Source organism: Stegodyphus dumicola, chromosome 2 (assembly GCF_044657685.1).
Source record: "Stegodyphus dumicola isolate Sdum_Otavi_A_Nest chromosome 2, ASM4465768v1".
In the NCBI taxonomy this organism is placed as follows: domain Eukaryota; kingdom Metazoa; phylum Arthropoda; class Arachnida; order Araneae; family Eresidae; genus Stegodyphus; species Stegodyphus dumicola.
Window position 1 is genome coordinate 106,442,062 of NC_140769.1, and position 18,034 is coordinate 106,460,095.

Below are 18,034 nucleotides of genomic sequence, written 5' to 3' on the forward strand. Positions count from 1 at the left end.
ATGATGTCTGTATTTTATTCATGATGCTAATGTCTACTTGAGAACCTTTCTTTTTTATTGCAAACTATAGTATTATAAATATATATCTCCCTCTTTACTTTCAATCACTGGCTCAGATTAATAACATAGAAATAATAAAATGAAGCAACAGGCTTTGTAAAACATGTAAGGCTAATGCTATACCTTCTCCTTCTAGATCTTTTAAACTACAATCACTTTGAAAGACTTACAATTGTATCTATATATGTGAAGAATGTTCCCTCACATATATAGGTCAAACAAAAAAAACCTCTCAACCTCAGAATTAATAACCATAGATCTCATATAAAAAAATTTAAAAATAACGACACCAATCTCACAAAACATAGACAACGTACTGCAAATTCTTGAGCATTTTCATACACATAATTTTGATAACATTGAAATTAGTGTGCTTGATATTGTACCGGATACTAAATTAAGACTGTTTAAGGAATCCATTTACATACTGCAAAAAAGGTCCCTTTATCCTTATGGACGTAATGCCAATCTAAGTAATACCACCAATAAACATTCAGAAGTTTCTATACATGAACAAAACAGAAATTTTTTTTCAACACAAGATCTGAAATTAATTATTAAAAATCTAAATTCCTTCCTTGGAAATAAAGCGTTCGCAAAAAATGCCATTAAACTTCTTCATGCTTTTAAGAATGTTACCTTATGGAATCTTATTAAAATACTTGATCAACAATCTCAATGTTTCCAAATAGTCTGTAGGGTTTATATTTATTTTAACTAACATTTATTTTAAGTTTAAACTATCTTTCCTGTCAAGCCTTACTTTCCCCTGGAACTGCCAATGCCAGAATATGTAAATTTGAGTAGAACGCGCAAGCATTCAAATTATCAGCGGAAGTAGTATGATTTAAATAGAAGGAAACGAGTTCGGTGAGAGAGTTATTCTTACTTAGCGAGCGCGGAGGTAGTTATCGAGAATTGAAGAACCCGCGTTGCGGCCTATGTGCTTGGCGGGAATTAGTGGAAATTGTTCCAGTGAGCTTCAAGTCTGCTGAATTAGCAGCCGTATTGTAAAACGCGGGGAGTTAGTTATTTTAGAGAGCCTCGTAGTTAGAATCTTGTCTTTACTTTCTTTTTCAGGTTATTATTTTTATTTTGACTGCCTAGTGGGCACAGTCTGTAAGCGTCAAGAGGACGCCATTGTAATTTATTACGTTGAATAAAAAGGGACTTAAACCCTTTATAAGACTCTGTGGTTTATACAAGCTTTCACAGTCACCTCTTGGTTGCGTGCAAGTTAGAGGCGCGCAACGTTATAAGTCAGAGATCTGATAATAGACTTTTGCAATTTTAAATTAAAGAATAGTATTTTTTTTCACCAAAAAATTTTTTGTACAATACAATTCCAGCACCCTTCTTACGATCAGTTAAAAATTCCAAGCATTTTAAAAAAATATCAAAACTTGCTACTTGACCAACAACTTCAAATTAAGCCCTGTTTTAAATTTGAAAAGACCTTAGGTCAGCTTATTATTAACCACGCAATATAATAGAAGATAGCATATGTCATTGCCAACTTCCTATTTACAATAAATATGTAGATCCGTATCACCAGCATATTGTTACTTGAGATCTCGATATCATTGAAGATATACAATTACGAGAAATTATGCAACTACTTTCAGTATTAATAAGCACTTTAGCCTTAAACAATTCAATAATGATCTTGATTAAAGAATTTCAGCTAAATCTAATTAAAGAATTTCAGCTTATGCTTTTCAAGTTATCCAATTTCAATTATTTACACAATAAAAGGCATCTAGAAACTCTTATTCAGAAACAGCAAGATAACTTTATCATCACAAAGATTGACAAAGCTAGAAACAATTTTAGTGTTATTTGAAAAAAGTTTTATTTCGACCTTCTGAATAAAGAATTGAATAACGCTTGCACCTATCAAAAGATTACTACCAGCACTAAGATTCTTCTCAATAAATTTAATGCACTACATAAAAAACTTTCTCGGAAATATAATAACAGATTTGCAAATCTATATGCACTACCAAAATTTCATAAGACTCCAGTCAAATTTAGGTTCATTGCCAATAGTACCAAAAGTTATCTTAAGGAAATAGATTATTTTTTTGCACAAAAACTACGTCTAATACGTGACCTCATTAATAATTATGATTTTAAAGATCTACATTGCAACTGGATAATTTCAAGTAACGAACATGTTCTAAATACCTTAAATACAATTAAAATAGAACATATCGAATGCTACGACTTTAAAAACATCTATACTACTTTACCACTTGAAGAAATTTATAAAAGTTTACTTGCTCTTCCTGAATTATTTCCCCAAATTTCTACAATAATAAATGCTGAAAAATGGTAACTTTTTCTTTCATGCGTACTTTTCAATAATTATATTCAATACAACAATAACATCTTTAAACAAATGCAGGGAATTCCTATGGCAGGTAATTTTTCAACTTCTGTCTGTGAATTATGCATTTTTACAAAAGAATTAACTTTTATACGTTCACTCAATAAGGAAGATCATAAATTTTACCAACACATCTTTCTATATATTGATGATGTAATAGCTTTCAACAAGATAGAAAATGCTAATATCTACCCTTCATGCCTAAAACTTAATACTACAAATAACGTGCAACATAATATAGTCTTCTTTGATTTGCATATTATAGATTACAATTTTTTGAAAGTCTATGACAAACGAAGAGAATTCAACTTTTCTACACTTAAATTAACCAACTGGAATTCCAATATTTCTAAAAGAGTCATCCTTAACACAATTTACTCACAGCTGCTTAGAATTAAAAGAATCTGCAATACAGCAAAACACCTTCAATAAGAAGTACTATACTTCGTCACAATTCTGAAAAATAACCTCAATCCTCAGAAAATAATTAAAAATACTTTAAAAAAAGCTGGCATTAACCTTTCCAATTTTTAGATTTTTTGAGTTAGATAATGAAATTTTATGCTTAAAGCCATATGGGACGGTATAAAGTGGATGGCTGATTCTGAAGATCTAATGTATAAATGTACAAATAATTCCTGTCACAACGTCTTTTTTTCCTCTTAAAATTTGGCCCAATACTTTTAATACTATTTTTAAATAGTTTTTAAAAAAAACTTTGATAGCTAATTCTATTCTATTATTAACTTATGGGCTTTTCGTTTCTGGCAGCTTGAACGCCCTCTAGCTTGAAGAATTACGACTTTAATTAACAAATAACTATTTTTTCATTATTTTTCTTACTTTAGAAGCCATTTTAGGTAATGTTTTGCTGAATTAGCCATTTTCACTTTTACCCAGTCCAATTTCTTCAAACTACTATGACAAGACGCCATTTTGAACTTTTTCCACATTTTTCAACACCTTTCACCCCCCTTGGATATGAGTCAGGTTGCTGCCAACGGACAGTCACTTGTCATTGGCTATTACCCAGCGACGTTATTTTCCCCCTTTTTACGTCATCCGGCTAGTTGGAGGGCAATGGAAACGCTCGGGGGTTTGCTTACCCTTTTTCGTGTTTCCTCAACACCAAGGAAGACGGCATTGTACCAGGTCTGTTTTTTATAATTTTTTTTCTCTAAAAGTTTTTTCTAGGTCTTGGCAAGACCCATGCTTCTAGTCGTCTTTTTTTATTATCTTTTCCTTTTTGATTTAAATATAATTTACGGTACTTTTACAAAGTTTTAATTCTTTAAGTTCGCAGGTCCACCCCATAAGATCTTGTATATTTTAACTAATAGCATATCGCTATTTATTTTTCTGAACATTGGAATTGCTTTTCCATTATTTATTTTTTATCTTTTTTACACCTTAATGTGTCAAAATAAGCGGACGCGTCGGGAAATTGGAACAGAGAATTTAGACTAAAGTTTTTGACATAGTTTATTTAATTCATTAAAAAATTTGTCGCGCAAAGTTTCAATTGTCTGTTTTGGCGAAACGCGTGATGGAGTTAGCTTAGTTCGAAGTTCATTTTAAAATTTTCCCTTGACGAGCCAAAATGAACTTCGAATTGGGCTAATTAAGCATTTATCGCTTCTTAATTTTTAATATTTTTTATTTTTACCACGATCAATTGGTTAGTATTTTACTGTGTTTAATCTACTTAATTCGTTTAGCATATAGCTTACTATTTTTATTTTTACCTCGTTCAATTGATTTATTTTTACTGTGTTGTGTTTAAAATTACTTAATTAGTTTAGTATATAGCTTACTTTTTATTAATTTTACTTGTAAATATTCAAATGTTGTACTTTTTTTCTCTTTCACACATTTCATAACAACTAAATATGCTTATGTTGAAGATTTCACGGAGCCACAGTTTTTGGTAACTTTTTAGCGTGCGTACTAAAATTTATCTTCTAATTTCCTTAATTTTGCAGCACAATGCGCAAAATTTTTGACCACATGGGTCTTTTTTCGTTTGTTCTTACAACTTAACTTTAAATTATATATATATATATATATATCATAATTACAAAACAATTTTTTAAAACAAAATATAAACATGCTTAGTATTTTCGCGCATTAAGCTGCTGAAAAATTATTAGTAAAAACATAAAATAAGAAATTTAGAACTAATTTTTCAAAAAATTAAAAACTGAAATTCGTAATTAATAAATTTCAAATAATTCTGTAAATGCAATAAGGAATTTAAAAAATGTTAAAACCAAAACTTTTCAAATAAGCAATACCCTAATTCAAAAAAATTAAAGAAATTTTATGAAAAATGAGCATAATAGAAGAGGAATTCAATCAACTTCAGTACCACTTCGTCAGGAGGAGGAACACTGAAATCAATTGAAATCTCTCTTCCACAAAAATCCTTGCTTTTATGTATCCAGAATTAGCCGATGAGCCATTTCAATATATTTTAATTATAATAGCACTCGAAAATTCTGGTCCATCCTCAAAGGAAGTTAAAAACAAAGTAAACTCTAATTAGAATCTTGTACCTTAAATAAAGAGAATTCTGGTTAAAGAATGAAAACGTAAGTAAAATAATAAAATACTACAGTGAAAAATTCAAATCAAATTTCCCTTTTAAACAAATAGCATATAATCTAAAATATTTTAAACGTAAGCGAAATTATTAAACTTTAGGGAAAAGACTTAATTAAAACTCACAAGAAGCAACTAAAAACTTCGAGCACTCTCGTTAGAACACTATCGAAACTAGGAATATCGTTACAGTAGCGAAGTATGATTTGTCATTTTGGCCTCAATTGGCGAAACTAAAACACCTTGGCAAGAAAGTAATCACTCAAAAGGTTAAAAATTGGAATTTTGAAACCAAAAGAGAAACGTTTAAATACTTTAATATCGAAAATTTCAATTTTGACAAAGATAAAGATTACTTTGTAGAGACATTAGGTATTTTTTTGGAAGCAGGAAAGATGAAAAATTAGCAACGCCTTCGCCGGAAATCGAACCACGTACCTCTTAAATACCGGCTCAGTGTGCTGACTACTACACCACGAAGGCACTCTAGGAAGGCGGGAGAAATACCTTATAACTTTATTAATTAAAATGAAATTTAATTCTGACTCTTTTGATACAAAAATGGTAATAAAGAATATCATTCAATGTAAAACTTTAATTAAATTTTAAAATCAATTATTCTTTAAAAATAGTAGACTCAGAAAGGTGCCTAAAAGTGATCAAAAAGTTTTTAATAACTGTTTTGTAGATACGAGTAGAAAAGTCCATAAAATTGAATTTTAGATTTTTTAATTTTATTATTTAAAATTATAGAAAAAGGAAGTAAAAAAAACTATTGTTAGAAAAGTAAAAAGTCTTCACGTCATGGGCTTATCATGACGACTTTGAATATATGACGCACTTGATTAATAACAGAATAGTACTTAAGAGAATAAATAAAAAATAAAATCCTATAAACCCTTTAAAATATCCTTCCCTTTTGGAACTTTCAGATAAAAAAGTCGTACTTTTAGAAAGTATTGTAACGTTATTTTCTTTCTTCACGTTCTTACGGGGTTCGTAGATTTGGAGTGAATAACGATGACACTTGATGAAGTATCGAAACACACTTTATTTAACCAATAATTATCAGGACAGCTCCAAAGTCACGTTTTACAGTCGTCGAAGATCTACTATACACTCGCTGGAACAATCAGCGATATGACCTTCAAGTTATCAGGCTATAACGGTGGAGACAGCTTCACTGCAAAGCACCAGAGTAGAGCTTCCGAATCTGCTCGGTTGTTCTCGGAACTCCACGTACTCTCGAGACTCTCCATGCTACAACTCGATGACACACAGAGCACAGCTCCCAACTCTTCGGTTCAGTCGTTCTCGGAGTTCAACACGCTCTCTCGACAAAACACTAACTGCGATACACTAAGAGACTCCTTCGGTGCACTCGACGACTCACTCGGCACTCACTGACCGACTGTCAACTCGAGTGACTCCCCTCCCTGACTAATTAACTCGAGACACTAACTATCTCGCACTCCAGAAGAGGCACCCCACTGACTGCGGACCAGCAGAGTTTATATAGCTCGTATATCAACACGCTCTCTCGACGATGCACTAACCGCGATACACTAAGAGATTCTTTCGAGGCTCTCGACCAAAGAACGTCTATGTAAAGAAGGAAAGGTTCCGTAGACGTAATGTAAACCAGTTTGCTATTACGCCGCTGGAAAGAGGAGGGGAAATTCGCCAAAGGATTTGGCGACGGAACCTGCCGGCGAGAATTTCTCCCTCTCTGCCATGTGTACAGGAAACTGAGGAACACGTGTTAAGAAGAAACGATCTCTGACAAAGCGTTTCTTCTTTGACATTTCGCGATAATTTAAACTCGGATTTTCCTACTTTGTTTGCTCTAAATAACTAATACATTAATTAATTTACTTGCGCGAAAAATATTTCCTTTTCCTTTAAAGTTTAAAGAAATTTAAAACGATATTCGTTTTATAAACTCTTGATAAACGTGACCTTCGAACTTCGACGCCGGCTTCGAGCTTTGGCGATAGATATTTCGCGCATTGCGCAGCTGTTCCTCTCTTCGTTGGGAAGGAGCCACTCCTGCTGCGGAGAAGTTTTTCTTCTCAATCTTATATATTCTTTGACTCGACGACCCACTCGGCACTTGCTGACCGACTGTCAACTCGATTGAATCCGCACGGACTAACTAACTGACTCGATACTGACGAGACACACACACTCTCCGCGTACCAGCAGGGTTTATATAGCTTTTGGCTTGGGTTCGAGAACATTCTGGACTAAACCGGTAAGAATTTGTTCCAGAAGGTCCTCCGGTTTAGTCCATGGCATATCACAAATTTGGTCGCCAAATGGTCGATTTCTCACCAAATGGGGCAAGCCTGCCTTTTTTTGCCATTTTACGCAACCTTAAACTTGCTTTGCGGGGAAGCTTTTTACCGCGCCTGTACATTTTGTAACAGTATTATAGGGTGTAAACTACTCCAGATTTCTTTAATAGACTATTAATAAATTTTAAAGGAATTTCGTTTGCCTTTAAAATTTTGATGAGAATTAGACTTTCTCTTTTTGTGTTTCTATTTCAGTGTAAATGTTTTTAATTCTGCTAATTTGCTTAATGATAGTATTTGCGATAAAATATGATAACGTTTTTAGATATGATGGAGTTCAAATTAATAAGTTTATTAGTGGAAAAATTAAAATCTTTTCTTCCATTAAAAGTTTAATATCTGCTAGATTTTGAATACCTAAATCAAGACAAACTATGTCTGTTTGGTTTTTATTGGTCTTACTAAGTTTTAGACAGTTTGGTTAAATGTTCTTGTTTTTGATGAGATTATAATTATTGAATGTGATAATGTCATCACTATATCTATAAAGTGCGTTCAAATTTACTGAAATCGTTATCAGAAAGTCCCTTTATGAATTTGAATTCTTTAGAAAATATAAATAAGTTACAAATACGAGTGGAATATGAACTTTCCATTAGAATTCCTTATGTTTGCAAGTAAAGAAAATTTGAATGTTTAATATAGTTATTGTACAGCGAAAAATGTAGAAATTATTTCCGTTCTTGTAAATCTAGAATATTAAGTATTTCAGGAAGACATTCTGTCATTTCTAAAAGACTTTCGTAGATTTCTTTGAGAGGAAGAGACGTGTAGGGGTTTTCAAAGTCATCGCATTTAATATTGTAAATGCCCACCAGCGGCCGAGCGGTAAAGTCGCTGAACACTGGTAGTTCGGTCCGAGGTTCGAATCCCGCGAACGGGCTGGCTGCATGGGTGTTTTCGTGGTTTTCCCCATGTGTAACGTGTATACGAGTCAGTTTCCCTTAGAAAGTCCTCCACGAAGGCATCCCTCCCCTTAGGCAGATAGCCCTAGTGAGCTTTGCCATAATTAAATACACACACACATAATATTGTAAATTTTAGTTGTGGTAAATAATCCAGCAGAAGTTTTTGTCGGCTTGTTCAAAAACTATATTACAAATAGTTTTAAGTAGCTTGTTAAAAATATTAGCAAAATTATTCGTGAAGCTTCTAGCAGTATTAGATGTAAATCGAAATTTGGCAGGATTTTTTATGAAAATATGAAATTTTTTCATAAGCAGTCTAATTTCTTGATCTTGAATAATGTCCAGATTTTCTGTTATAATATGCTTGTGCTCTTCGTCAACAAATCTCAGAAATATTTCTTCATTACAAAACCAAGGTGCTGCAAAATTTTCATTATGGTTAGAAATAAACTACTTAGTTTTTTGTTGTACTTGAAGCAAACCAAAATTTTAGAATTTATTTCAGGAAATTTTTGTTGTGCTTGTTTAAAAATGTTATGCAATTGAAGATAATCATAATTTTTATATAGAAAATTAACGTAGCAGAATTTTTTTTTTTATTTTTTGGAAGAAGCACAGTTGAATTTGAATTTTATGAAATCAAGTACTAAATAGTTAATGAGATTATTACCTTTGAATTTATCGTTGATGAAATTTTGAATGCTAATAAGATGTGTGTGAGGTAGCGATGAAGGCAGTTGAGAATATTTTTCTTGAAATTTTGCTTTTCAAATAAATCTTAAAATTTTGATTGTAGAATATTAGTATTAAGAGAAGTTTTAACTTTTTTGTTATTTCCTCTGATACCTCTTTGTGTTTTATTACTTGTTTTGTATGAAAAATTAGTTAGTGTACTTGTTAGTGGGAAAATGTACGTGTCTTTGTGAAAAATTAGTTCTAAATTTCTTATTTTATATATATATTGTTTGTATATAGATATCCCCATCCCCCTTACCCGGCTTAAATGTCATTAATCGGCATTTTGGAGGGGGGCAATCGTTGGTCATAGTCAGAAGTGTTTTAATAAAAATATTCCCGTATTTTCAATATCACATTTAAAAAAATTCTTTTGGACAAATACCAAAATTTAACTTTTAATGCAGTCTCCCTGTTCCTATGCTTATGTATGGGAAAGTTTTATATTCGTTATGAAAGAATAAAATTGTAACAAGTTTAACTCCCGTGCTACAAAAATTGACCGGGACATTTAAATTCTTGTAATTTTTTATGTCATTTTCAGGGATCGGTTTGGTTTATTGAGATTACGGCAAAGCACACTAGGACTATCTGACTAAGGGAAGGAATGCCTTCTTTCTGAGGACTTTCTAAGGGAAACTGGCTCGTATACACGTCACACCTGGGTGAAACCACGTAAACCCCCATGCAGCCAGCTCGTTCGCGGGATTCGAGCCTCAGGCCGAACTACCAGTGTGCAGCGGTTTTACCGCTTGGCCGCTTTCAGGGATCGGTTAATTAAGTTAGAATATTTCGAGGTAATAAACTTATTTCTCGGTCAATTTTTTAGTCCAGGAGTCAAACTTGTTATAAGGAAATGTGGCAAAAAATGGGGATAATTTAATAGCCCATACAAGGAAGTCATGTGGTATCCGCATCAGATTTTTTTACGTAATATTTATTTATTGCAGCTAGTGTGAAGCAGCTTCAAAAGAATTTGCGAAAAGGATAATATTATGAGCATTACTAAAAACTTAAAGTATATCATATAAATATGAACATTACAAGAAACGGTGGCAAATTGTCCAGTTTTCTATTTCTCCCATCGAATTAGACTTTTCTGAATTGATTTTAGGTCGTATTTCACCATGCAGCAGAAATTAAGAAATCTGTTTTCACTCGTAATACTAACACGCATAACTAATATTAAAAATAAAGATTCTATTTTGAATGAATTCTTGAATTAGACTCAAAAGCAAATATTTAAAAAAAAATCCCATTTTGAAAGAATTATTTCACTCTTAATAATCATTCTCTGATAAAGAAGTCGAAAAAGAGTAATTTTATTTTATACGCATAGAAATAGTTCTTAATCAGACTTCCATGTTTTTACTTTCAGAGTCAGATGAAGCAATGAGGTCTGAATCAAGGGTGTTATTGAGGCCAAACGAGACACTGAAACTAGTTTGTGACGAAGAAGAAAACGCAGTCTTCCTTATAAACTGGTTAGTAAACAGTTTCAATGGTTATGATACGTAAATTCAGCCAGCGTAAGGAATTAATTTAATGCATATGTAACGAGAAGTATGCAGATTGTGCTCATATACAAATGAGGATGCTAAAGTAGGTACATATATGCGCGTACATTGTATAGAAAATATAAATTACAATATAATAATGTACCGCATATTGTCGAGTACAAGCTAGGTCGTTTACTAATTAAATAAAAAAGGTTCGCTTATATGTGAGTTCAAAATGAATTATAAGTAATTTGATCACAATGATGATATTATCATTGTTATCTAATAATAAAAGAATTTATATGTATGTATATACGTTGGCTTCTCCCATCGTGAAAGCAAGGACACCTGCAATCACCAGTGTTTTAACATTTACTGTCCACCCCCACCCCCGAACACGCGCTCTTCGAAGCCCGAATTTTAAATTTCGAATTTTTTATTTAGTTTGTATATCGTGCGACTTTAATGATATTTTGAAATAGGAATTCAAGGATCTAATCACAGTATGTTAACACTGCTCGAAATAAGATATTTTATCTTCCGCGAGGCAACGAGTTAGCTTTTGGCAAAGAATAAGATATTTAACTTTAAAATTTAATCTGTTTGTTACTGATTAAGAAATTAACTGTGATTTAAGAGCAATAAACGAACGCAGTTTTTAACAACATAATTTTTTTTTACTTTTTAATCTGATTGATTTAAATAAAAATGCATTTATGCATGATACATTTAATTTACAGTTTCTAGACTTTGTTTTTCCATTTTTCTTATTTATTTATTTCTTATTATTATTATATTCTTTTTTTCGATTTGGTATGAGCAATTAATTAAAGATTTTTCTAATGCCACATGGTACGTAACTGATACAGAATCCTTTTTACTTCCTTGTACAGAGTAAACGAAGCATTCTAATTGCGAAAAATTTCGGGTATCATCTTTCAATGAAAATATCTATTTTAACGGCTTTCGAATCAATTTGAACTGGGTTTTTGCATAACATCTGTACGTGCGGACAGATTGAAGGATTGTAAAATGAATTTAAAATGGTTTTATAATATATTTTTTCCGTGAAGTGTGTACGTACAGACGTATGTATGCATCTCACATTACTCAAAAGCGAGTATATATATATAGAGAGAGAGAGAGATTTGGTGCGGCCGATTGCAACGGAAAAGTGATGTGCACAACCTGTACGCACAGACTTGACGAAGAAAAAAAAAAAAAAAAAATCTACTCGGAATCTAAAATCCTCCGTATATATATATATATATATATATATATATATAAGTACTCGCTTTTATATCCTATATATACCGGAGATTTAGGGCCTTCCACTCTTCTTCCCCTACCACCAACCATTCAAAAGGACTTTTAGGCTCGCCGCATATTTAAAGCGGCCCCATGCCGCCTTGAGACATTACATTTACAAACACCCTTGCCTTCTTCGGTACGGCAAACAGAGTCACTAACCACTATCTCGGTTCTGCAACTGTATTTATATATGTTGATACTACATTTTAAACCCTGGGATATCGCCAACTTTATATCATGTAATTCATAAATCTATTATAATAATTATCTACTTCTACGCATGAATTTTTAAAATTATGTAATAATTAATTCACTCATATAGTAAAACAAAGCTCATTAAAATTGCATAGCATTTGGAATGCATACTTATATACAATAGAAATCTAATAAGGTTTAATTACAACAGTCTAGAAAAAGTCTTGCATTACATTTTTACATATGTTTTTTTTTCTTTCATGCATATTACTTTAGAATTAAAAATAATATTTCTATAACTGGCAAATTTATATTTCTCAATTTCTAAATTTCTAATAGAACATTTTTTTTTTTTTTTTTGTTGTGCCATCCATGTAGGTATAAGGACGGTAAAAGAGTACTGGAAAGAGAGGAAGATCCACGTATCAGCATGGAAAGCAGAATATTGAGGATAGCGAAATCGAACGAGAGCGATGCCGGAGAATACATGTGCGTCATTGAAATGTCTGGTCTGTCTTACCCATTCGCAGCTCACCTAGGAAGTCGTATCAAGGTCACATGTGAGCTTCTATTCTTTAAACACATACTAAGAAAATTTTCTTGTTTTGAACTTTATTCATTTAGCTTCCGAAAGATCTGATTTTCAAAATTGTTGGATAATATCTGTGACAGGAAGGACGTCTTCATAACGACTCACCAGCGTTAAATTATTAGCATCTTTATGTAGGTTGATCAGCGTAAGTTATTGTCATCATAACTAAGATGTAAAGATCGATTTTTGAGATGAAAATAACAGACTCCACAAAGATGTGGGCAACGTTAACAGGCACACTAAAGTAGGATTTGAGTTTATTAATCTGGTTAATAAAGTAAATGAAAAATCCTTCTTTTAATAGTGGATTTTCGAGATAATAATGCCAACAGCCTTAAGCAGATTATTAGTTTTAAAAATAGTATTCATATCATTGCTTTCACTTTTTATGGTAAGGCAGCATTATGAAGTGTTTCCCAGCATATTAATGCATTCAGCTGTACGTCTATTATGTAACCCTTACTCGTAAAAGTGTACTGCGAGAACAAATGCAGTAAGTTAATTTGCCTGAATCTTTAGAAATTTATCATTAAAAGTTAAGTATTAAATTTCACTTCTTCTCATTGTGTAAAAACCGTCGTAAAGGATAGAAGCTTATGTAAACTACGAAAAACATACATACAGTAGGCTTTTTTCCTGGTTCAGACTCGGATTAAATTACAATATTCAGCGGTCTTAACCGGTCACTGGTGAGTAGGCACTAGTGGTCACAATTCAGAGACCACTGGTGACTGCTATAAATGAACTGTAGAGGAGAACGCGGTAATCAGATGTGTTAAATTCATGCAAAACTGAATGAAAAATATAATTTTAGCTGAAAGACAGTTAGATAAGTTGACAATGCTCTACTGTTTCTATATTATGTTTGTATATATTAGTTCAATCATGGTTTTTCATTGTGGGTGGAATTTTGTCATCTGTTTTTAACGCACTTCACCGAGGTCTAAATTTTGACATATGCTGTTTGTTGATGCAGAATGGTAAAGCGATTTTTTCAAAATTCGATTTAGACTTTTTTTTCCAGTAGTACTTACTATGTCTCTTCTAAATGATTGACTGCTTATGTTAGTTCATTTCTAGTATTTTCCGAAGAAATAGTTTTATTTTAAGAAAAGTTTTGAGCATATTTTTTGCAATAAACAGATTTAGAAACAAGAGGTAAACCGACTTACAATCAAAAATAAGGTTTAATAGTTAACAGAGCTTTTTTGAAAGTAACTTTCAAAGGCCAGAAATTAAATGTAACACATTTTACTTGAAAAAATGTCAATTAGAATTCATGCTACTAACGAAACTTCTTAATATCCAGCCTTCAGAAAAAAAGTAAGAAGAAAAAAAAAAAAGAATCATAGCATTATTGTTGATGCAGAAACCTAAAGCAAATGTATAAAATAATGGCGTCATTTAGTAGTTTCACTTGGATTCCTGTTTACGTGAAACTATTGCGAAATCATTTTTTAAGGCGAAAGGAAGATCTGGTTTGGACTTGAAGTAATCTGTATTTAGATCAAGGGAAATTTTCAGCATTTCGCTTTCATATTGCTCTAATTAGCTAATGCAAACGCGGCTTTCACTCCAAAATTTCGAAACAGACTTCCACATCATTTCAGAATTCCCATCTCGGTCCTTTCACAAATTGCTGCCATTAAAATAGTGCAGTTTTTAATGTTCCTTACATTGCATTAGGAATGAAAATACATTTTTTCTTTCTTTTGGAGAAGAAGTAAAAATGAACAGCTCTTCTACACAATTCTCATTTTTTTCTCTATTTCAGGAAACACATTAGAATAAAAAGCACTGCTGTCATTCAACAAAGTGGGATTATTTTGCATTTTACGTAAACATTAATATTTCGTAGAAAACGAAACGTAATTGCTTCTAAATGTTATGAAAATACATGCCGCCTTTGGGTTTAAATCGTAAATAAATATTTTAAAATATATTTTGAACATTTTGACAACAAAATCCTCTTTCTTTCCTGCTTTACTTAATTTTATAATGAAAGTAAACAAATTATACTATGAGATTAAGCGTTTTAAATTTAGAGAAAATTCAAGATTGCTGTTCCTTTTTCACAGTTTTTAATTGTTTTTTCGCTGCTGCAAACTAAATTGTTTAAGAAACTTTTCACACGATTATTGTATTTTATTATGATATTTTTAATCTACAGTTAAGTAAATAAATTTCGTTGAGCCGTAATTTCAGTCTTTTAGAAAAGTGTATCATATATCCCTATATCAAAGAGCATTTGATCATTTTAATAAAAATACAGTACAAAGTCTCTAATCCGGACGTCCATTATCTGGAATGATCTATAATCCGGACCTCAAAACCACAAACTTACGCTTGCGCGTAATGCGTTTACGCATGCGCGTCTGATGCGCGCGTCCGCTACGCATGCGCGTAAAGCCATTAAAGCGTTTACCCATTCTCGCTTCTGATAGTCAAGAAAGTAACAGAGAGCGTTATTGAAAACCAAAACATTTCGATTGATAAGTTAGTCGGTATTCTCGACACAGCAATTACAGGACTTGAACAGTGGAACTGAAATTATTTCTGTTTATAGAATTAAAGAGAAAGTATTAGCTAACAAAAAGCGAAGCAACTTAAACAACTTACATTGATAGAAATGTTTAAGCTTTTTTTTTTATCATAATTGCTTTTAATTTCATAAATTACGGTTTCATATTTTTAATTGTATAATTTCTGCATGCCATCTTACCACATTTAAATTGATCATCTGTAATCCGGAAAAACCCCTAATCCGGAATCGCAGAAGTCCCGACAAGTCTGGATTACGGACTTTGTATTGTACTTGTTTCCTATCACAAGATTAAAAAATTTAGATTTACATGTTTATTATACCTAAATAAATAATACTTGAAATAGCTGCAAAACTGGAAATAAACCTGGAACATATTTCTTGCATTAAGCTTAACTGTATAACATATTTCTTGTATCATAAAATCCGTATACATTTATAAATAAAACTTTATCAATAAAACAAACATTAAAACTATAAAAAATATACATTAGAGATATTATTTTACTTTTTAAAATAGGAAAAGTCAAAAACAAGAGAATTGTACAAATGAGAACAATGATACTTTAAAAATGGTGATAATAATTTCTATTTTACACGTATTTTATATATCATTTCATTCATATCACCTTTGATGTATTTTTAGTGGCAGATAATATCAGAAACCTCAACTTTTTGTTCAATTTCTCTAATATAAAGAACATCTTTCCTTCACACTAAGAATCTAGCAGTAAAAAAATTTATTCACGTTCAAGCATTCGATTAAAATTTCATCAGTTATATTTTATACCCATTATATGGATTTAAATGTATACTATAATGCAAGACCATTTAATGCAATTTTTTTGCAATATACACCGTGTCTATAAAATTCTATATTCGGCCTTTACTTTTGTTTCGATTGGTCATGACATATACAGGGTTATCATAGAGAAATTTCCCCGTTATATGAACCAATTCCCTCAAACAATCGAAATGAAATTTCAAGTATTATTATTTGAAGGTATGCGCTCGAGATTGTGAGGATTTAATACAACAGAGCTTTCACAGTTACGGTTACAGTGAAAAAAGTGCGAAATTTTCGAATGGCAAAAGTGGGTGCTGCTATTCGAAAGTTTCCAATTCCCCCCCCCCCCTGCGCAATTTGATCGTCGAATTGGAAAACGTAAACGGCACTGAAATGATATTCACGTTGAAACACCAATGACAACAAAGAACAGAAAGAATTTTTTTTTTTTTTTTTTTTTTTTTTTTTTACTGGAATTACCAGCGTTTTCAACGTCCCACCTTCGCAGACGATAACGTATTACGAGAGAGACTGTTGACAACAATGACGAATGTAACAATCGCAGGAGAAATCTGCATAACTTTGCGTTTTATGACACCTTTCAGTTCTAAAAAATCTCACGGATTTGATGTGATCACCTCAGATTTCGCGGTTACGTGGCCATCGCGATGGCTCTACCTCGTTCCGATGGATTTCTGTTTCCAGGTTTATCTGAAATCTAAGGTGTACACATCAAGTTCGCGAGATTTGTCAGAATTTAAAGATGCCATAAAAGTGAAGTTATAGAAATTTACCCTGTGATATTATACGTTCGTCATTGCTGTCAACAATCTCCCGCATGCAATGCGTTATCGTCTGCGAAGCTGGAAGTGTTGAAGACTTGTAATTCTAATAAAACTTTTTCTCTCTCCTCTATCGTGTTGCCATTTGTTCTTTAGAACGCTCTTCTTTGAAAATGTTTATGCAGCAACTTTCGTCATGCGTGTGTCATTCCAACGCCCTGTATAACTAACAGTATTTAATGAGGTCCGTTTCTGCTAACGCTTTTTCCTAGCAAAGGAATAATTTCTTTAGAAATTACTCTAGTGATATAATTTTGATTGTCTCTTTGTTAATACTGTACGTAACCACTCTTTTAACTGTTGCTGCTTATTGGCCATTCATTTAACACAGCTTCATACTTCACTATCAACTCAAATTGTCCTAGAAATTTCCTGTTGGCTGAGAATTTCAAGTTCTGTTTATCTCTCTCAAGCAAAATTTCTTTTTCGCCAAAATGTAATGTAAAGAAACAATCTATCTTTTTTTTTTTTAAAAGAAAAAAACTGTCTCTATTTTCATCTACTTTCTCAATTTTATTTAAGTTCATTGATTTTAAGCTGTAGAGCCTAAAGACATTTCTTTCTATCTGTGTGTATGAACTGCATGGTCGTTAGATAGCTCATGTGTAAACAGAAGCTTCAAGAATCTTTCCCAATCTTTTCGCTTAATTTTTGCGGGAAGTCGTAATTAAATACTTTGCAATGAAGGGATGTCTCATCAATATCCTTTGTTTACGAATATACAACCCATTTATGCTTCACCTTCTCACCATTTGAAAGACGATGAAAGCTAACATTAAAAAAGTTTATGATAAACATTAAAAAGGTTTCTTTCTTTAATTATGAAGAATGTCAAGTTCTCATCACAAATATCTATCAGAATTTCCGAAATTATTGCGTAGCAATATTCGGCCGCATTCCAGGATCTCTTGTGCATTCCGCACCGAAGAATGTTACAGTCTTCCAATCCCATTGATTTTTCTTTTTCTTTTAATTGAACTTGAAACGTTGTTGATTTATGAAGTTTGTTGCACACCATTGAAGCTGAAGCTGTTTCTACAATTTAATCTTTTGTTTTTGACTTTCAAATTTGCAATTTAAAAAAACGTTTTCTCTCAGTAACTCGTATATGACATTTTATAAACAAAAGAGTATCATTCTTCGTTATTGTACAGCAGCAAGATCATGTAACGAACACATAGAGATGTGCTATGTGCAGATGTTTTCACATAATCTC

General features: G+C 32.2%; 1 protein-coding gene across 2 annotated transcripts in view; it reads left to right on the forward strand.

Annotated features, from left to right (window-relative positions):
* The window catches only part of LOC118194938 (neuroplastin-like), a 183,778-nt gene that overhangs the window by 18,960 nt on the left and 146,784 nt on the right, over positions 1 to 18,034 (forward strand). For both annotated transcript variants that reach the window (XM_085811005.1, XM_085811004.1), the window contains exons 3-4: positions 10,429 to 10,534; positions 12,434 to 12,615. In XM_085811005.1, coding sequence (XP_085667131.1) covers positions 10,429 to 10,534; positions 12,434 to 12,615 — 288 coding nt within the window. The remainder of the gene's footprint in view (positions 1 to 10,428; positions 10,535 to 12,433; positions 12,616 to 18,034) is intronic.